The 21,742-nt window shown below is 49.8% G+C and overlaps 1 protein-coding gene across 5 annotated transcripts; it reads right to left on the bottom strand.

Annotated features, from left to right (window-relative positions):
* Positions 1 to 3,428: 3,428 nt before the first annotated feature.
* Positions 3,429 to 20,281, bottom strand: gpr68 (G protein-coupled receptor 68). 5 transcript variants are annotated; one of them, XM_026151179.2, is made up of 7 exons: positions 20,260 to 20,281; positions 8,096 to 8,320; positions 7,840 to 7,989; positions 6,588 to 6,721; positions 6,267 to 6,489; positions 5,633 to 5,813; positions 3,429 to 5,551 (listed from the first exon to the last, which is right to left on the bottom strand). In XM_026151179.2, exons 2-7 carry the CDS (start codon positions 8,195 to 8,197, stop codon positions 5,124 to 5,126), a joined length of 1,218 nt encoding a protein of 405 aa, XP_026006964.2. In that variant the 5' UTR covers positions 8,198 to 8,320; positions 20,260 to 20,281; the 3' UTR covers positions 3,429 to 5,123. The 5 variants fall into 5 exon arrangements, with proteins under 5 accessions (XP_026006964.2, XP_080149658.1, XP_026006963.2 ...); XM_080293532.1 differs by lacking the exon at positions 20,260 to 20,281 and adding an exon at positions 10,321 to 10,706; XM_026151178.2 differs by lacking the exon at positions 20,260 to 20,281 and adding an exon at positions 10,383 to 10,706.
* Between the last annotated feature and the right edge of the window lie 1,461 nt (positions 20,282 to 21,742).

Genomic DNA, 21,742 nt, shown 5'->3' with positions numbered 1-21,742 from the left:
AAGAGCCTGAAAGCAGCTTTTTCTTTGGATGATCCTCAGCATTAATTATTTCAATTTACTTATACAGCACCAAACTACAACAACAGTCACCTAAGGCACTTTATATTGTCAGATAAAGACCTACTGCCCCCTATGAGCAAGCACTGCAGTGACAGTGGGAAGGAAAAGCTCCCCTTCAACAGGAAGAAACTCCAAACAGAATCAGGCTCAGGAAGGGGCGGGGCCATCTGCCGAGACCGGCTGGGATATGAGGACAGGGACATGCTAATTAGCAGGTATGTGACCTTCTCTGTGCAATGGTCTCTGTGTTTTGTCGTTTTCAATCCTTAGTTTATAATCTTAATGTGTGAGGTAGAGTCTGAGGTTAGCACCAAGTCAGTTCAGTTCTTGATGTTTTGAAATCCTAGTTTCTCTGCAGAGTCGCAGCTTCATAGTTTGATGTTTTAGCTAGTGATGTGACGTTCTGTATAGAGGCTTCGAAGCTTGTGTCGAGTAATGGAGGGGGCGTTTCCGCGATGCGCGTATCGAGGCTTGCTTCATTTATGGGAGGAGCTGAAAATGATGACGTCCGAAGCCTCGCTGCCCGGCTGTACCACGTGACTGGTTCATGAAGCGGTTCGAACTTTGCCGCGAGCTATGACAGCGATACAAACCCCTCAGACTTCAGTCAAAATGTAGGTGTTTGATGGAGAGTTGCGGTTAGTGAGAGTTTGGAGGTTTATGAGAGTGAGGAGAGAAAGTCAGGAGAGAATGGAGCCAGCTAAGAAGAGGAGGATGTCCTCCCCTGTGTGGGAACATTGTGATCTTATTACTCTCAACAAGGTATGTAAATTTCTACAGAAGATGTATTTTCATAATACTGATGGTGCAATACAATTTATGTTAAGCGGCTTTACTTTTGTACAAGGTGAAGTGTTTGCTATGTGCCAGGGAGCTGGGATATAACAGCAACACCTCATCCATGCTTAGGCACTACAGAGCTTTGCATGAGAATAAGGGGAACAGCGATTGTGGAGCAAGACCAGGTGAGCCATCAAATGCCATGATAATATAGCATGCAGTAATGTTACTAAATGATATAACAATATTATACAGCTGTAATAAGTTACGTTTGTGATATTTATATCTGTGCTTTGTCTTTATTGTCTTTCCTCAGGAGAACAATCTCCAATAGATGAAGACCTGGTTAGCATGGTGATTGAGGACTCCCAGCCATTTAGCATTGTGGAGGACAAAGGATTCAAAAGATTTGTTAAATCATTAAATCCTAGCTATGTTCTCCCCACTAAAAAGGTCATAAAAGCAGTGAAAATTTAGTTTTTACTGAATAAAATATGGGCAGGACTGAAGCCTCAGTGTGTAGCTGTCCATACCTCAACGTTACAAAAGCACAACCATTGTCCACACCCCAACCACACCTCACCTCACAGTAAATGATCATTTTCCATACTGCCAGTATAAATATACAAAGTATGCTGCCATCACTACAATATACATGTTTTACACACTCCTTTTGTTGTTGACATTTACAGGCTGTGTGCAAAAGGCCACACTTCAAATTCATGCCAACTAATATTTTTACGTCCAGTAGGTGTCCTACTAGAGCAAATGAAGCTTCAAGAAGCTTTGTGCTGGGGTGAACCAATTGGATGAAAAGCTTCAGTGCTTCATGAAGCTTCATCTGCCCATCACTAGTTTTAGCTGAACTCTCCGTGTCTTTTAGTTTTGCTCCCCATGTCTTGTTTTTCATGCTTCGTTTCACCTGTCTATGGTTACCCAGGTGTTTCCCCTCGGGTCTACTTTTTGTCTTCACCTCGTTACCTGTGAGTCCTGCTCGTGTTTCCTGCCTCAGAGCTCCGAGCTGATCACAGATTTCAGATGGGATTAGGATTAACGGAGTTTTCTGAGGTTTTCCATTAAAGTGTGATAAAGTAAATCACTTGGTTTTCATTCTGGCCTCCGTTTCTCTGTCATGCCGGAAAATGCTGGGAGCGTTTGCAGACTGCTCCTGGGTGAAGTTTCTGTTTATTGTGGAACAAAGTGAACCTTCACGTCAGGATCTCTCCAACATTACAGTCTTACCAGGCGGCTCCTCGATGTCCGGCTGGCCACAAAGAGCTGCAGCAATGAAGAAGCAGAGACTGTAGATCCTGACTCTGTATTTACTATCACACAAACACATCTCCAGCATGTTTACGGGCATCTCATATCACTGCTGCAGATGATGTCCTGTGGTACTGATGCCAAAAACATCTGGATGGCTGCTAATCATCTCTCACTTGTCAGAAATGTAGGTGTTGCATTTACAACGACGTCCAAGCTGGAAAGAGAAGTGCTTTTTGATGCCTTTGTTTCGTGCTGTGGCCTCGGTAAGTCGTCTTCAGATGGCCTGTGAACGCTCCAAAATGCTGCTGCGAGGCTGCTGATGATGTCCTGTCACTGGCCTCGTGACCTGTTTCTCCGTCTGTGCATGAGCTCTCAGGCTCGAGTCGTGCAGGTCACCGACGGCTTCTGACACAGACCCGTTCGCGGTTCCTCGTTCTAGACTGAAAACTAAACAGAGGCTGCAGTTTCTAAACTATGGAAGGACCTTTGAGTGCGTCTGTGGACTCGTTTGGCCTGAGCCGTGCTGTATATGTCAGTGCTGTGTTTTAATATTTGAGGTTTATTACTTGCTCATCGCTGTTGAGCAACAAACTGTTCCAACTTCTGCAATCAGGTAGAAGGTTCCTCATCATCCAGGCAAGGACGGGGAGACTCAGGGGGAGCTGCTATCCCCCCCCCACACACACACACACACCATCCATCGTGGCTCAAGAGTTAGGAGTTCGCCTTGTAATCGGAAGGTTGCCGGTTCGAGCCCCGGCTTGGACAGTCTCGGTCGTTGTGTCCTTGGGCAAGACACTTCACCTGTTGCCTACTGGTGGTGGTCAGAGGGCCCGGTGGCGCCAGTGTCCGGCAGCCTCGCCTCTGTCAGTGCGCCCCAGGGTGGCTGTGGCTACAATGTAGCTTGCCATCACCAGTGTGTGAATGGGTGGATGACTGGATATGTAAAGCGCTATATAAATACAGGCCATTTACCATCCATAAGTGACTGAGACAGGACTCTCTTCCAGACTGTGTGTCTAACATGAGTACATTTCAAATTCCTTTAATGTTAAATATGTTCAGATTGTTTATTCTTATTTATTCACTTGATGTACAGAATTCACCTGCTCGCTGCATAAATGCTACTACTGCACATTCACCTAATGTATATATTATATATAATGTTCTATCCCCCCCCCCCCCCCCCTTTTTTTTTTTGCAAACATAACTGACATATCTACATGTGTGTGTGGGGGGGTGGGGGGGTGGTTTCAGGAGGGTGATTGGCGTCATGATAACTGATGTGAAAGGCAAAAGACTCAAACTGAGAAAACGGGGGATTCTGTTTGTGATTGGTTATTTATTGTGAGGTGAAACATTTCACTGAGATGTGTTCATATATTAAACAGTGTAACAAGTTAATGTTTACATCGTTTCCATATCTGCTCAGAGTCAGGAAGCTGCATCACTCACCACAGGCCTGAAAACACACACACAGACACACACACACACACACACACACACACAGACACACACAGACACACACCGTTTCTGTTTAGTGGTCAGTTTAAAGCTTTATAAAAATATTCTGTCACTTTCATGTTACGTGCAGGTTACAGCACACAGATCTATAGACACACAGAGTCAACACACAGATTCTTACTATGTACGTATTCAGACTTGGAGGCATTTCCATGCATGCAGAGAGCAACATCCAGACCCCAGAGTGAGTCTCTTTCCTCAGCGTTAAAGTGCTGAAATGGGCTCAAAGGGAGGCTATGAAGACATGCTGTGACCGGTGTGTGTGCGTCTGTGTGTGTGTAAACTAACAGTTTTCTTTTTAAAAGTAAAATGAAGAGAACACTGTGAGTCGTGTTTTTCACAGATGGGAGGCGGTCTGACTGCCGCACGTCGGCCAAACGCTTCCAGAATAAAAGTTACCTGACTGAAATTTGGCTAATCGCCCGCTCACGGTCACCTTCTCGTGGACCTCGTCCCAAATCCCGCCCCCTGACCTTTCATTGTCAATAAGGTGGGTGCAGCCATGTTGGTCCTACATGTTTCTAATACTGACCCGTGATCAGTGCAATGCGATGTCATAGTTTGGTCGGCAGACTGTGTCAGGTCGTGCAGCACGTGGATCGACATGCAAACAGCTGTTGTTTCAGAGAAGCACCGCGGACAGGCGCTGCATCGTCTGAAGCTCCTCATGCTAACATAAACCCTGCTGCCTTTAAACATGAAGGAATCTGTGAGGTTCACATTATCAATAACTGAAGTCTACTGATGCCAACGATGAGGTTTGTTATCAGCTCTGCTTCAAGTAGAGACAGATTTGTCCTGAATCTGAATCCTCTGCACTTTATCTGACAGCGAGGAACATCGGTGTGACTCAGCGTCATAATAAACTACGTTTTATTAGGATAACAAGAACTCTGGAAACACTTTCTAACAGGTCACCAAAGGTTAGGGGTCACAAAGTCTCAACTTGTTTTAAAGAATTTGCTTCGATAAGTCAAAATCGTCCTGGAGCCAATCGATGGGTCAAATCTGATCACTGATCAATAACCGTTTCTAATGTTCTGTCGGGTCTTCCTGCGTCCCTTCATGTTACGTGTGGTTCTTTAAATCAAAGTGCAGGAAGTCCTGTTGTTTGTTCCGGCGCTGCGGTGAAAGCGTTCGGTTTATTTCTTCCACGTCTGCTTCCTGTTTGACAGGAACCTCATCGCTGCCACACGGAGCCTTTCAGGCGAGTTATTAGACGCGAATGTGTGTCTAACATGATGAAGTCTTATTAGACGTGATGCCGTGACACTCTGCAGTATTTCAGAACTCCTCGTGTGCGTTTTGTCAGCCATGTTGCGCCGTGTCAGACGCCACAGAGGGGTAACGGGGGCTTTCAGTCTGCAGACCTCAGATCCACCCTGACCTCCCTCAGGCTGGGCTGTTGCATCAGCACAGACACGCCCCCACGGAGTACAGCCCGCCCTCATCGTGCAGGCGGGTCATTGGTACCCAGAGGCGTGCTGATCATTTCATTTCTGCCCACGTCCCTCCGTCCTGTCGGGGTTTTGTTTCTGCTTCTCTGTCACACACATTTCCAAGGTGTTATTCTCTGTGACTCGTGCTTTGACGCTTTCTTCGTGCATCCGTGTGATTAAACTCGTGTTTCTGCAGGCGGCGTCCATTTGGCCGTTGTTCAGCGTATTGCTGTGCGTGAGCAGCGTCACGTTCGGCTGGCCATTGTTCTCGTCCGTGGCAACCTCGTGGGAGTCGTTAGCCGGACTGGCGGGACTGGCATTGCCACGGCGACGGCAGCAGCAGAGTATCCTGGCGACAGGTCTGAAGACAACTCTGTAGAGGCCGCGGCGGGCGCTTTCGCTGACGAAACAGTAGAGGACTGGGTCGGCCACGCAGTTCAGGGTGGTCAGCAGCAGGGACAGGTGGTAGTAGTTAAATATGGCTGAAAAACAAGAACCGTGTCACCACAGTATTACGGCACCATCTTTATTTATCGGACGGCTTCCTGCGAGTGAAACGGTACCTTCGATGAAGCTGCATTCCTCCTCCAGCAGCGTGCGCACCAGCAGGAAGACGTGGTAGGGCGAGAAGCAGACGAGGAAGATGAGGATGGTGCTGCTGACTAACTGCCTGATCCTCATCTTCTGATCCGGCTGCATTCCCGCGCTCCGGCCCACCGCTCGCAGGACCCACAGGTAGCTAATCTAACCGAGACAAAACAAGGCGCCGGGGTTACAGGAGAATCAGGTACTCGTCTACATTTACTGTGTTTGACTCCAGTTTTCAGGGATTTATACTTTAAACCAGCGCCGTGGATAGATTCATCAGAAAAACATGAACAACATTTATTCTCAACAGTGAAGCGAAGAGTTAAAAAATCGTGACATCGAGAAAAGGAAGCGTTTGAATAACCAAATAAGGTCATCGTATATGGTGAGCAGCTGAAAATGTTGAACAACAAATTAACTACAAATATGAAATAACTGAGAACATCGTGAAGATGTGGGATTAACCCAGAGCGGCGGACTCATGGCTGTGGCACCGAGCCAGGAGACGCGTGGCTTCCTGACCATAACCAGCTCTCGTTCTCTACACTTCTTTAAGACCAACGCAGAAATCCTGAAACATACAAAGAACGTGTAAAGCCGTTACCGTACCAACAGAATGGCCAGCGGGAACATGAAGCCGATGCTGATGCGGTAGTAGTTGATTGGACGTTCCCACGACTTCATGGGGTAGTGCTCGAAGCACAGCGAGTGGTTACTGGGATCTTTGCTGAGCTCCTTATGGTGAAAGAAAAACACGCCCACCGCGATCTCCTTCAGCCAGATGATGGCGCTGATGATGGACGCTGCTTTCATGGAGCGCAGAGCCGTGAACCTGCGGGCAGAACGCGTCGTGGTGATTTTACTTCTTCATAAACCCAAAGACGTCCTGATCTCAGCCACGAAGGACGAAACGACGGGAGACCGTCTTACCTCAAAGGATGGACCACAGCCAGATAGCGATCCAGACTGATGCAGCACAGAAAGCCGATACTGATGTAGATGTTCTCGTAGAGCAGGAAACCACACATCTGACACAGCCATTCTCGGTGACGCCAATCATCGTCCTGAAACAGCAACAGCAGACTGAAGGTGGATCAAATAGGACAGGCAGGTGGAGGAACTCCACCCGCGCACGCTGTCAGGGCAGGAGACTGCTAATAATGGCCCAGTTCACCTCCACCTAACACCAACTTAATCCAAGCAGAGCTTTAACACGGCCACAGGTCACAAGACTCTGTTAGCGGGACGACGTTAGAGAGATCTGTTAGCACAGTGACATCACAGCAGCCATGTTTTTGGTCACATGATGTCATGGCTGTAGCTCAGGTGGCAGAGCAGGTCAGCCACTAATCAGAAGGTCGGTGGTTCGATCCCAGGCTGCATCCTGGCTGCATGCCAAATGTCCTTGGGCAAGATACTAACCCCGTGTTTGCCTACTGGTGGTGGTCAGAGGGCCCGGTGGCGCCTGTGTCTGGCAGCCTCGCCTCTGTCAGTGCGCCCCAGGGCAGCTGTGGCTACAATGTAGCTTGCCATCGCCAGTGTGTGAATGTGTGTGTGAATGGGTGAATGACTGAATGTAGTGTAAAGCGCTTTGGGGTCCTATGGACTAGAAAAGCGCTATACAAATGCAGGCCATTTACCATTTTACCATTTACCATTAAAAGGGACCAAAAGGCTCCAACAGCACAAACACGGTCCGGTTCAGGTGAAGCTAGCAGGCAGCTAGCAGCTACAGCCACCTGTGTCAGCATCCACCTGTCACTCAGAGAGGCCACGCCCCTAAAATGCAAACTTTAAGCCTTAATGTGAGTGACAAACACATCCTCCCTCGTACAGCTGTTATAAAGGAGGAAATGATCTACAGAGACCAAACAGTTTGTGCATCAGGATGTAAACATGTTTATTTCTGCAGGAACGTTTAACTGTGGGAGTCTGTGGGACTGACTCACTGCTGGAGCCCCCGGTGGATCCTAGAGGAACTGCAGCTTGTGGCACTTTTAATGGCACTGAACCTGAAGTCGAGCTCCAACCACAGCCTTCCACTGTGGTGGGCGGACGACACCACGGTGCTGTGCTAACTGTCTGTGATGACACCGACACTTTGACTGAAACCAGAGCGCCTCAGACGCACCGTGAAGAACCGCCGAGGGAAGAGCAAGCGGAGAGGACGTCTCTATGTTACCTGAAAGAAGTACTGGAGCCAGAAAGGCAGAGACGCCAGGTATAGTAGGTCAGACACAGTGAGGTTCATCAGGTAAACGCCCAGCTCGTTCCTCTGCTTCAGCTGAAGGGCAGCGTGGTATAGCGAGTACACGTTGGCAGGAACACCAACCTACAAACACAAGATCATTCACCATCCAGCACATGGAGATCCTGGAGCACCGTTTATCAGCACTCGGGAAATACTTCCGAAAAGCTAAGATACTTCCATCACTCACCATGAGCACCAGGATATAGACGCAGGAGAACACGTGCTGGTGGATCCCATGGTTGATGCTGCAGTTGCTCATGTCTTCTTCAGACTTGTTGATCACCATCATACTGCCGCTCACACTGTTTCACCCTGACTCGTTCATCTGTCCAGAGCACGCGTGCTGCTCGGCGCTCTGTGCGGTGGATTAACCCGCTCTTGTCTCATCGGGCCTCTGATTGGACGGTTTGCTCTGTGGAAGAGGAGACAGTGTAGCTTAGTCCAGATTAGACACACCCCCCTGCAGGTGAGCAGAGAGAGGTTAAAGAAGTAAATATGATCTCGTTTCTGTCTTTAAACTGAATGTGTGATGTTAATCCCACAGACATTTTCTCAGGTCATCCACACGCACGCTAACCCTCTGAGGTGCAGCCCTCAGGCTGAAATAGATTGTGATGTGCGGTTGGAACGCGCAGACTTCCTGTCCAAACCTGACTGCTAGCTTGGTTACAGGCTGAGCTCAGGTTTGAAATCCAGCAGGTGGAGACACTGAGCAGCTCTACAGTCCTCAGTTTGCACCCAGAGCGCCGCGCTGATGCGCTCCTGTAGGGTACCTGGAAATGTGCAACATGTAGCCAATAATTTAAAACGCCAGCCCGTGCTGACCCACGAGACTTTCTGAAGCATTTCTGTGAGCGCACTCAGTGCTGCTCCTCTGACAAGAGTCATGAGAGCATCGGACGACGAGCACGTTGCTCTGGGAACTTCCTGTTTGTATCTTTTGCTGTTTTCCCTTATCTAATGCTGAAATGATGAGTAATCTGTGCACAGATATGAAGACATGGTTCTGCGTCACATCATCTCAAACCAACATTTTCTCATTTTTAAAGTTGCATCCTCTGTTTTTCTGCAGCTGTTTGAAATGAATATGTGAGAAACTTGAAGCCCAGCGTCTGAAACGTTCCCTTCCTCGGCCTGAATCAGCATCTGTAATTTGGGACAGAGACGTTAAAACTGTCCTCCAGCAGCGACTTCCTGTTGTGGTGTGGCACGTCGCACAGTAAAAACAGCCTGTTTCTCTGCGGTTAGCGCTGACATCTCACAGTGACGTGGTTCCTAGTTTGAATCCCCCGGCCTCTCTCTCTGTGTCTGCGTGGGTTCTCAGACTTAATCCCACTCATGACATGAGGTTGGCGGGGGACTGCCTGCAGGTGTGGGCTGGTGTTAAATCTAAAAACACACTGATGCTGTTTCACATGTATTATTATTATTTAAAGCTTGTGTGGTGCTGGAAAAACGTTTCTCAGCATGTTGTCTCTGTCCTGGGTTCGTACACAGAAGCTAACGTGAACACAGGCCTCAGCTTCATTGGAACGACCGCAGTCAGAAAATCGTAACAAGGATTTTTGACTGTCTTAAAGAAAGAGACGAGTTCACTGAGACAAACACCTGAACTGCTCGGTCGTCCTCTCAGATCACTGCACGTCCTCACACCACAGATTTAAAATCCTTTTACAAAGCAGCGATGAGATGAAATCTGTGCCCCCACAGCTCAGACAACACACAGCGACCCAGCTTTCAGTTTTTAGGCTCCTCACCTGTGGAGCAAACGTCCTGAATACCTGAGATCAGCCCAAACTGCCCAAAATCCTTTGTGCTTCACATCGTGACACCTGTGAGATGTGTCGCTGTGTCTGCTGTGCTGCTGGCTGGAGTCTGAAACATCAGCAGAGACATCAGCCCCGAGTCACCGCTGACAAACGACCGCCAACAGAGCCGCGCAGCATCACAACAACCACGATATGCTTTATTCTTACAGACGACGAACTCTCTCTCTCTCTCCCTCACACACACACACACTCCTCTTGCCTATGGTACGACAACTTTTCTCTGTGCATCTGGTACACTGCGCAGGAGCACTTTGCCCCACACACACACACACACACACACACACACACACACACACACACAGACACACACAGACGCACACACACACACACACACACACACACACACACACACACACACACACACACACACACACACACACACACAGACACACACACGGAGCAGGAGCCACTCGTTGTGACACGCGGCAGAAAAATGACTGCATTGAGAAACTACTTCCTCTGGTCAGTTTCTTTGGCTGCTGTCTGCAATGATAACACGGGTACTCTTACACTGACTCTACTATAACAAAGCTTTTACAAACGCTGATCACAGCCTCACAGTAACCTGCAGACATCCACACACCCACGGCTGGTGTCTTTTGTCACACTAAAAGCGCACCACCACCCCTCTGTCGTCGGTCTCACCCTCGGCAGCCGTGCTACATCCTCTCCATCCTGCAGTCTCAGTAATAACCGCGGCACCGGGTGCTCAGATATTTGTGAGCGTGCGTATCAGCCGGCAGGAGGAAGTGGACTCGAAGGGAGACTCCTCCCATCCTCAGACATAAACAGAGGGGGTGAGAAGAGGCTGCAGTCAAAGACAGGTCCCCTTTATTAACACGCAGTAAAGCCAGTCAAACACAAATATGATCGCTGACTCCAGAGGCCCAGGATGTGATGGCGATGGCTGCAGCGTTTCAGGCCATCCGGGTGCTGAGGCCCCTTAAAGTCTCCTCTCTCACCTCGTCAGGCACGTCCTGAAACCTCCGCCCGACCCCCACCTCTCAAATCTGAATTTCTCCATATTGGGAAACATGAGCAACACCGGGTTTCCCCTGCACGCCGCAGGGCTTTGTGCCAAACGTCAACTTTTCTTCTGTAACTGTGATGGGACAGCGTTTCCATGTTTCATATCCACCCACGACGCAGATGTGTCAAAATACTAAGAAACCAACGGCCCACGTGTTAATGCAGATGTGGGACTTTTCTGTCCAAACGAGTTCAATAAAAAGCTCAGCGACACTGACTCAAGAGCTCCTCATTAAAGGCTCATCGTCTACTGAAACACCTGTTTAAACACTGATAGATCTACTGACTGAGCACGCCGCGGTCACGGCGAGGTCACGCCGCAGTCACGCCAAGCATATTTTTATTCCAGAACCCGTTAAACTGAGTGTCCAGTGAGGTTACTGCCAGACTCTGAGAAAAGAAGAAAGAAACGAGCTTCATTGGTCACGTACACAATCATACAGAGCACAACATGCAGTGAAATGTGTCGTGTCCGAGCTGCAGACAGGCCGCAGATGTAGCCGCGCCATGTCAGGGCTTGGTGGGCCTAGCCAGGACCCTTACTGGATACTGGGAGGGAATCAAACTTGCGACTTCCACTCCAAAGCTGTGTGGTCTTACCACTACGCTAAGAAGGGCGACGTGTTTCGATGCGTTTCTGCGAATGTTTGATGAAATCTGATTGGTGAGCTAATCCAGGCGCTCCGTGTGGCCGCTCATACTTCCTCAGTTCTCAGGCTCTGTCACTGTGTGAAATCTCTAATGGTTGAGAAACGCACGTCAGTCCTGCTTCATGCTATGATGACATGAACGGCACACAGATGAAAGTAAACCTGTGAAGTTCTCCCTGGTTAACGTGTTGCAGTTCGAGTGACGTACTCTTTGGAAAACAGAGCTCAGGTTGATTTGAACCCAGAACAGAAGCTGGTTCAGAAAAAGAGGAAAAAGGTGTTTGTGCGAGCAGAGGCGAGACAGCGTTTCCAGGGTGGTAGAAATGCTCCACTGCCTTCAGGACTGAGAACAGATGCAGCTTCCTGTCGTGAAGCCCGGATTCAGATGGAATCAACACAAACTTCCTGTTCAACAAACGTCTTGTCTGCACTGGACTCGCTGTGGTTCTGCCTCGGCCCGTCCTTTGCGAGCCGCTCTTTAAACTACAGAAACCAGCAAAGAGTCCTGACTTCTTCGTCTCTGATGTTCTAGATGGAAAGTTGCTTCATTGTCCTGGTGGATTCGACTGCTGTTCTTCAGCCAGCATAATCCTGCTCTCAGCAGCGCTCCGCTTTATGCCAGTTTGTTTGTCAGAGTCGTGACAGAGTTGGTCACCTCAGTCAGCGACCGTCACTCAAGTCGGTCTGCCTTCAGCTTTTGTTGCTCGTCGAGTTCCTCTGCTTGTTGTTGTTTTTAGGAGTACAGATATTCCAGTCCTCCAGTGTGGGTGACTTTGACACAGCTCACTGTGTTGTGTCTAGCGGAGGTTTTACGTACAGACCCTCCAAACCTGCAGAGATGGGCTGCTGTGCCCCATGCACCGCAGTGACAGCAAACCTCAGTCAAGCACAGCATCAGTGAAAACAAAGGGTCAGTGTGACTCAGTCCTTTCAAATAATGCCATGAAACACGTGTGCACATCCGCCTATGTGTGCAGGAGCTGTAGGCGTGCAGCTTGTTGTCAGCCTCCATGTCTCAGGTTTATCCCTCCATATGAAGTGGTGTTTTTATGTCTCGTGTGCAGCAGAGGCCGGGTTTCCTCGCCGAGCTGAAGGTCACATCGTGTGAAGGAAGACTTGTTTTTGTGCTGGTCGGAGCGAGCGTCTAAATGGAGCGATGGTGACAGTCAGCGTAACCTCTAACTATATCTGTTAGCTTTGGCATGGCGGCGTCTTTGCAGCGACTCCTTAATAACACGCTGCAAAGCGTTTAGAGCCGCAGCAGGCCGCACTCTGAAACCACGGCTATCATCTCGCTACATCCGTCCTCTCCGGTTTAAATCAGTCAGATTAAGGAACAGCCGGATGTGCACAACATTCCCGGAGAGTCGAGCCGAGCCGAGCTTTGAGACACACGCAGCTATCCTGCATGCTCCATCCGAACACTGAGAAGGCCGTCTGATACGCGAGCGGCACCTGCACGGGTCACCTTTTTCCTCTCAGCTCACAGACAGCTGACGGTTTCCCGCCACACACACTGCTCTGATTGGTCACCAACTCAAATTCAAACCCTCGCCAGCAGGCTCAGCGTGTCAGAGACGAACCATTTGACCAGAGAGCTTCACCGAGCACCGACTCGGGGTTAAAACTGCAGGAACACATCCACGCCGAGATCACCATGGTAACAGATGACTCTGTGATCAGTCACCTGATGGTGGTAACCATGGCGGCAGCAGGAAGTGGTAAATTAGACCCCGCGAGCGTCCTGTCAGTGTTTGCTTCATCCTCAGAGTGCTGTGCCACAGAGCTCATCCTCGTCATCGTCGGCTCTGATTGGCTGAGACGGGTTTGTAAAATAAGCACGTTAACGATGCATAATAAACAGGACGGCTAATAACTGTGACATAAACACATTTCCTCCAAATCACAGGATGTTTGTGTTTGCTTTAGCCCATCGTGAGAAGTTCTGTCAGCGCACAGCGGCGTGTGAGCTCACATCGATGCGCCTGCAGTGCTGCTCGCTTCACGGGGCAGATTCATGTGAAGCTGCTGTGACACGACTGCTCGCCACGAAGCACAGCTGTTCCCATGCCGGACGTCGGTCTGCACATGAACTATTAAAAATGAGGTTAAATGGTTAAAGTGGACTCTGAGCTAGTTTAAAGAGTTAATCCCGAGTTAAACACATTAAAGTCTCACAGAAATCCAGAAGACGGTGAAGTCAGACTCATCAGGCGTAAAATCATCCCGGTTATGTGATGGTTTCAATTACTTCTATCGTTGTAAGTATTCTTCCCTTATGACTTGGATGTAAATTAAAATACTATTTCAGTATTTAAGGCAGATAACCTAAGTATGAAGAATGCTTACATGATGTACATACTGTGAATGCCTGCTTTTGAAACCTTAATAAAAATATGAATTAAAAAAAAAAAAAAAAAAAAATCATCCCGGTTAATCTTACTCAGAAACCACAGACTGTATACAGAAGAGGGAGGATGTGGAGCTTCAGTATCAGAGATGTTTAAAGCTTTTTACTCACACTCTGAGCTCATTGTTATAAACATGTTTGATATTATTAAGCTGTGATGTAACATCAGCAGGGGGCAGGAAGTATCCAGTCAAAACCTTCTCATTGTGTTTCCTGTGGATGAACGTATGAGCTGTACCTGTACGTGCAGAGTTTCACAATAAAAGACCGTTTGCACTGACACTTAAAACCTCCGTCCCAGTGTCAGCCACGCCCAGTCACTGGAACCAGGTAGAACCACAGGGAGCATGTGCAGCTGATCAGGAGATTTGAACCACGAACCTTGATGTGAGGTGACAGTGCTGAGTTAGCGTGTCAGGACGATGCTCCTGCCTCTCTGATGCATTCACCTGGCGGTCACGACTGCTTGCGTTTTCCTCCAAATTCAGAATGTCGTACAGTCTGAAAACGTTGCGTGCAGTCAAACCGTGACTGCTGTCGCAGCACAGTCTGTGTTCATCATTAAAAGTTAACGATTTCAAGCGCGTGCGGCGTCACTGTGGTCCCGTCTCTCTGCCGTATCTCACGGCGAGCTAAGGACTTTGGGTCAGAGAGACAAAAAAAAGTCCAGAGACTGCAAAATGTGGCCAGATGCAGTCGGACGTCGTGATATTTTTGGCTGTTTCTGACATACTATTTGGGACATACTAAATCTTTTTCTGGGTTAGTGGAATGCAGCCTTCGCGAGGAAACACAAACTCAGCTGGTTGCGGCTCAAAAACCCTGCTGTGCTTCAGTGCGTCGACAGATACAACAGCCTCAGGTACAGTAACCCCACTGGCTTCTCACTGGGAACAAATCTCATTTTTCTCCACGAGTCACCAGGGTTGTGTAAGCCACCAAAGCTGAAACACTTCAAAATAAAAGGTTTGAAATTTCAAAATAAAAGTTTTTTTGTTCAGCTGCGGTGGAAATGAGTTTCCTCCGGAGGGTGGCTGGCCTCTCTCTTAGAGATAGGGTGAGTAGTTCAGCCATCCGGGAGGGGCTCAGAGTAGAGCTGCTGCTCCTCCACATCGAAAGGAGCCAGCTGAGGTGGTTTGGGCAGCTGACAAGGATGCCTCCTTGGCGTGTTCCTGGGTGAGGTGTTCCGGGCATGTCCCACCGGGAGGAGGCCCCGGGGCAGACCCAGGACACGCTGGAGAGATTACATCTCTCGGCTGGCCTGGGAACGCCTTGGTGTTCCCCCGGATAAGCTGGAGGAGGTGGCTGGGGAGAGGGAGGTCTGGGCTTCTCTGCTTAGGCTGCTGCCCCCGCGACCCGGCCTCGGATAAAGCAGAAGAAGATGGATGGATATTGGTTTTTTTGTTCCAAGTTTTCATGAAGCTCAGAGGAGGAGCAGCCCCACATGAGCTGAAGGCTCAGCCACACATCCTGTTAGAAACACTCAGAACTCATTCTAGTAAAACTGCTTCAGTCCACCCACAGCTGCAAGCTGCTTTGCAACCCACCTGCTCCTCTCCTGCTGTTTCTGAATCAGACGGTTCAGACTCGAATCACAAAACTCACAGAACCAAACCTAATAAGGATGACCGTCGTGATCCTGCCTGAGTTTGAATATAACAGCAGCATCATTAATCATAAACTGATCACTGATTAAACCATTACCTGTTTCATTAACGATCAAAAGGAATTCATTCTGTGATGTTATTTCCTGTTTTATTTTGGTGATTGGACTTCCTCGCACTTCTTGTCTTTATCAGCTTTCCTCCTCTGTTATTGGCTGCCCCTCGCTGATATTTTTCCTCCTCTCCTCCTCAGTCCACTATGAAGCGGGGGCTGGGCTGCCACCCTCTGACCAATCACAAACATGGATAAATGTCCCGACAGCAGAGTTTATAAAGGACAGAGTGCGACTGTGCAGATGTTAAACCCAGACTGGACGTGCGACAGCAGAGGGAGTGTGTGTGTTAGCCGCGCTGAGTGAAAATCACATGAAGTTCCTGTTACGGCGGCAGGAAGGAGAATCTGATGGAGCAGGTGAGGGCGACACCATCAGTTACCATGGTGATACACCTTCGTGGTACAGGAAACTCAGAGTTAACCCTCACGTTACCCAGCTCGTAGTGCAGACTCTGAGACGGTTACCGTGATAACAGACTGTGTGATTCCCACCCATTCTGACCCTCAGCTTCACTTCCTCACTCACACCGGAAACCTTCTGATAAACACGGCGGCTGTGAACGAATCAGCGCGAGGATGGAGACAGCGATCGATGTGGACTCTGCGGTCTCCATGGAGACGCTTTAAGTATTAATGCTGATCAGGACCAGCAATCAATTTGTCCCACTGATGGATAAATGTCTGCCATAGCTGCAGCTGCTGGGTCTGAGTGACATCACAGGTCAGAGCAGCTGTGATCTGATTGGTCCAGATTTGTATCTTCAGCTGCTTCGACCCGTCAGGTTAAAGCTGAACATTTAAACATCACAAATGACGAGTGTTCATTTCCCCACGCTCATGCTCGAGTCCCCGAGGCGCTCGGAGCTTTTCAGAGCTCGCTCTGCTGCCCGGAGCAGGCCTCGGGCTCGTTCATTCTCCTCTCTCTGCAAACACAACAGCAGTTACGTAAAAGCAGCCTCTGAGGCTGCCGTCCAAGGAAGCACTGCGAGCAGCGTGAACGAGCACCATGAGAAGTTCGAACACAGCCGCACCAGCTGACTCTGCTCATTCCTTAAAAAACGTTTCCAGGACTAAAAATTCCACACGGTATTAGTGGAAAACAAACACACATCATGATTCATAACCAAACAAAAGCACTTAATAAGCTGCAGCAGATATGAAATCTATGGCCTCCTCCCTCCGGGGAAATCAGCTCCATCCAGCGGGAAATAAATCAGCTGTTTTGATTTGCTGTCCTCTCGGCAGATCGGCGTGCACGTACGAGCATCCCTACGTGCGCTCTGGTCTCCATCGGTAGGCTTGTTTCAGAATCAGCTGATTCATCACTCAGCGTTCGCCCTGCAGAGCATCTGAGGGGAAGGATTTGACGCGTGCTGTGATGTCACTGCTGTCGATGAGTGCTTCCACTCGAGTGTCCGTGGGGCGCAGACGCCGTCGGTCTGAATCTCATCAGCGCTGCTCGCAGCCGACAGCTCGGCACGCCGCAATGCTGTCTGGTACTTGGTGTGGAAGGAGCCAGCAGACCAATGTGATGCCACAGTGACACATCGACCCAAAGGACCACTTAAGTCCTCCGTGGAACATCTTTATCCCAGATCCTAGATCAAATTGGGATGTGAGGAATGTGGAGGTCAGGTGAAACACGGCGTTCAGTCTGAGTTATGAGTTTAAACTTTGAACTAGATAAAAGCTTTTCCTTTGTGTCAACTGAAGCTCACCATTTAGTTCACTTTGAGCCAAGATGATCGACAGACGGTCTTTGGTTGACATGCTGAACCTGGAAGCAGCAGAAGCAGATGTCATGGAAACCAGTGGAGCGATCATTAACCCCTTGGAGGTGGCAGCTGGCCGTTGCCAGTGCGCGGCGTCCTGAGACGCTGCTGCTGTGATTTGTTCCACCTAGGCTCCTCCCCCAGTCTCCAGCAGACTGAGCCATTTTTAGACCTGTTTCCTGTCTTTGTGCCACGACGCAGGTGTGCAGGTGTGTCCTGCCTCCCCCCCACCATGACCTGGGATAAGCAGTTAGAGAGCTGATGGCGCTCGCTGTGTGGCACCGGCCATGAACAGCGCAGTTCGCTAACGCTTTAACCCTGAGGTCTGATCCGGTGATGCCGGACAGGAAGGGTGGCGTGGCAGAGGCGGCGCTGCCGGACTTTTTCTTACTGCTCGAGCATTCTTAGAGATAAACAGGAGAGGGTGGGGGCGTCTGTATTTATCAGCAGCTGATTGGCTGCTGCAGCTCGTCATGACAACGTGTCTCTGAGCAGTTTGCACCTCGCAGAGTTCAACCCCGGTTCCTGTTCACGCTGTACACGAATGGGACGTGTTTGAGGAACAGGCGGCAACAGGAATACAGGAATCTGATTGGAGGTGAAGAACTTCACAGTGAAGATGAGGAGGTGATTTCCTCAGGTCAGAGGTCATTCTTCAGACTGTCAGCATTCATGTGGAGGTCGCTGAGGAGCAGCAGGCCTCAGACAGCCTGGACTCCCTCTACAGGAAGAGGCGGAGCTCTTCTTTAAGTCAGACTGAGCTCAGGGTCAAATGTTTCTGCAGGTGTAGGCGAGCGGTGGTCAGCATTTCTGCCTCACAGGGAGAAGGTCCTGGGTTTGAATCTAGCAGCTGGCCGTGTTAGCTGCTGATGGGTGGAGCAGATTTTTCCAGGAGACGGAGATCATCTGTGTTCACGAAAGGACTGCAGGTGGAGCTTCTCAGATTACAGGACGTGTTAGTTTGCAGCAGCTGCAGCTGAAGTCTGCAGGGCCGTCCCCACCTCCACCTCCGTCGGGCAGCTCTTAGTGTCGGTGGATGCCCGTGTTATGAATAACGCACACGCGAGCGGTGTGAATGTGCTAATGTGCAGTTTATGTAATGTCAACAAAAGCACCGACATCAGCACCACGATAAAACACAGGCCACGCCCCCAAGAACACAATGCAGATACATAACGTAGGCAGAGGTTATCTGTGCGCCCAGCGCAGTGTCAGCCTCTCACATGTTTGTGCTGTCCCTGCTGGACACCAGAGGAACTGCAGCTCCTGACTGCCCTCGCGTGTAATTTGGCGTGTGACGCATGGCTGCTTCAGCCTGCCAGAAAGTTCCAGTGGGATTCTTCCCAGAGACACGACCAGCACGTGGGCGGCTCGCTGCCTCAGGGCACGGACACAGTCGGAGCCAGAAAGAAACCCAAATAAATCCAGTGTGGACGAAGCTGGACAGCAGTGTTAGTCCCAGCGTCCGTCTCCGTCCTCACCGCCGAGCACCTCCCTGAGACTCCCCTGCTCTGAACCGCTCCCCGCTATTCGTATGATGGTATCTCAGCTGTGTCCGTCAGCCACAGGTGTGGCATCAGCCGTGGGCTATCAGGGTCAGTCGATCTGTCCCACCTGTGTGACTCCCACAGAGACTGACTGAGGGGCTTTCAATGCTTTGACTCATTGATGTACGATTAGTTTAAGGAGCTCTGAAAGTTTCCATGAAGACGTTTCAGTTCTAACAGACCGGAGTGTCCCCAAGAGGGCTGTGGACCCACTATTGATCCTCTACCTATCACACGAGCCAAGGTGTGAAGATGGGTGTGGGTCACAATCAGGTGAACCCACTGTGAGATGTTGCTCCACCGTATCATGTGACTTACTGAGATGTGAGTGGGTGTAATCCAGCTCTGAGATCCTTCCCAGACGCCTTAACGGGCTCTCACAACTCTCCACGATGACCTGGATGGCCGAGAACCTTCACAGACCTTCGGTTAGCTAAACTGATCAGAGTGGGGTGGGCCCACTCAGAGCCAAGTGTCATGTCCACACCGCCTGCCTGTAATTGAATCCACAGCGAGCAGGTTCCCACTGTGAGCTCGAAGCTTTCAGGCCCCGGGGGTCTGCAACAAATACATTATTAATGTGCATCATGGCCTCACGTCCTGCACGCTGCTTTAATAACGCTCCACACCTGAGCTCAGCCTCTGCAGCTGAACGTTCTTCAGGCCTGCTGCTGCCCCCGCGGGACCCCGACGCCCCCCGAATACTAACTCAGCCTCTGATCGAGCAGCTGAAAGGACACAGGCTCTGAGTGGGAGAGAGAAGCCGCCCTGCGTGCCAGATTTCCTGCGAGCCTACCCGAAACCACCACAGACTGAACCCATGCATCATTTACCGCACATCCTGACTACAGCCGGGAAGCTCCCAGGATAACACGGCACCACCAACATCGGGACTCCTGATTCAGACCCCAGCAGGACTATATGTGAACTGTAAACTAATCCTGCTGTGGGCACCTGCCTGCTGCGTCACTCACACCTGAGAGTCAGCTGTGCTGAGCGGTGGAGGTGGCGATCCTCCAACACCTCACTGCTCATTAGGAACGACAGCGGTGCCTTCAGGTGTTGTGGGACATCACAGTGACGTGACTGAGACCCAGGTATTCCCTCCACAGGTGATGTGACGTAGTCTGTGCCTTTATGGTGCTCCAGCTGGAAACGACCCGCGTGCTCACCGCTGTTAATCATCCTGCACGCACGTGCTCTCTGAATATTACATGAATGAGCTCCACGCTCCATCCAGCAGGAAGAATAACACACGCCAAAACCAATTAATAACTGATCAATAATTAATAACTCACAGCTTCAGACCAGCCAGAGAAATGATCTGCATCCAGCAGCACGAGCCCGCTCACACACAAACACACTTTCAGGGTTTCAGTAAGGACACGGTCTTACCGGCTCTGCAGCTCCGCTCTGAATGTCTCTGCAAGCGCTGCTGCTCTGCCTCCTGCCTGCCCACACACACAATCTCACTCTGACACACACACACACACACACACGGTCTTTATGATATCCGAGTGGGAACATATGAAAGTGTCCACACAGTCCACAGCTCTGCTGCACACAGTCGGCATCAGCAGACCTCAGGGGGAGTCGGCCCCTCCTGGCGGAGATTCATGAAATGAAATTAATTAATAAATAAATAAAGTGCTGGGAAGTGGGGCTTGGGGGGGGGGGGGAACTATAGAATAACACATTTTCAGAGGGAAGAAAGAAAAGGAACAATTCTTAAGAAAAAAAACAATAGAATAAAATAGAAATGTTTACATTTTATCGTGTTAGCTGAGTTTATTCTGTTTTGGAGTTCAGACCAAGGAAACATGAACAAAGGCAAATCCAATGAAGACAAAGTGAGCGCCATCCTGAGCACGACTTCTGATATCATCTGATATCATTGAAGCTCCTCCCCTGCAGAAGGACAGATATTTTTCTTCTGGAAGTTTTCATCGTGGCTTCGATGAGGACCTCCACCGGTCAGATCTCCACACACACACTATGCTCGAGGAAAAAGGAAACAGGAAGTGATTCAGGCGTCTGATGGTGGCCTCAAACCTGAGGCGGTTAGTTTCAGCCACAAACACGTTTGCGTTCTCAAACGTTTCGGCGTTCTGGTCCCAGTCCACCTTGTTGAGCTCCAGTTCACCATTTTAGTTTGATCTCAGCTGAAGTTTAAAGACACAGCTGAAGTTTAAAGACAGGCCGTGTGTTCAGCTCCCTGCCCTCCAGCAGGCTCACGCTGCTGAAGGCGGAGCTTCCAGAGTGAGCCGTGAAGGCTGGTGTTGGTGGGTTTGCGGCGTCCTCAGGACGTCTGCCGGCATGGTGTCAGCTCCTCCTGATCCGATCATTACGGCGAAAAGCTGAGAGATGTCCACAGGGGCTTCCGTGTGGGGACAGTCTTCACATGATGTCCTCTGTTGATGCTGAAGACTCAAGCTGCAGCAGGTCAAAGGTCAAAGATACCAGGCAGGCTCACAGTGACAGTGATCCTTGTAGGGAGTATTTACCTGAGCGGAAGCAGAGCTACGAGGACATGAACCTACCTGAGCCGTATGATGGTGCAGGTGTGAAGCAGCTCATTCAGCAGGTGGATGAGCAGCGGTTACACTGAAGGTCCAGGTGAGAGCGCCACCCTGAGGCGCAGTCTGACAGCTTGTGCCGCACGCTCCCTGCTTTTCACCCTGAACACCACATTTAGCATCCCAGTCTTTCTCCAAGGAATGCCTCAGTGTCGTTTAGGGAGCTCAGACAAATGAGAGGACCACAGCTACAAATGTTCTGGCACAGGGCGAAGGTCAGAGGTCACTGTTTCCATTACAGTCACCTGTCCTCTGAATAATCAGCCAATCACCTGCTGCTGCAGTCTGAGGCTGTTCCAGCT

The sequence above is a fragment of the Astatotilapia calliptera genome, chromosome 19 (assembly GCF_964374335.1).
Source record: "Astatotilapia calliptera chromosome 19, fAstCal68.1, whole genome shotgun sequence".
NCBI classification, from domain to species: domain Eukaryota; kingdom Metazoa; phylum Chordata; class Actinopteri; order Cichliformes; family Cichlidae; genus Astatotilapia; species Astatotilapia calliptera.
This window is presented reverse-complemented; position numbering and strand designations above follow the sequence as displayed.

Excerpts from the sequence above, each read along its gene's own strand:
- gpr68 (XM_026151179.2), bottom strand. The coding sequence starts at position 8,197 with ATGATGGTGATCAACAAGTCTGAAGAAGACATGAGCAACTGCAGCATC. Across the intron at positions 7,990-8,095 it reads TCTATATCCTGGTGCTCATG|GTTGGTGTTCCTGCCAACGT; the intron begins GTGAGTGATGGA and ends TTGTGTTTGTAG. Across the intron at positions 6,722-7,839 it reads GGCTCCAGTACTTCTTTCAG|GACGATGATTGGCGTCACCG; the intron begins GTAACATAGAGA and ends TTGCTGTTTCAG.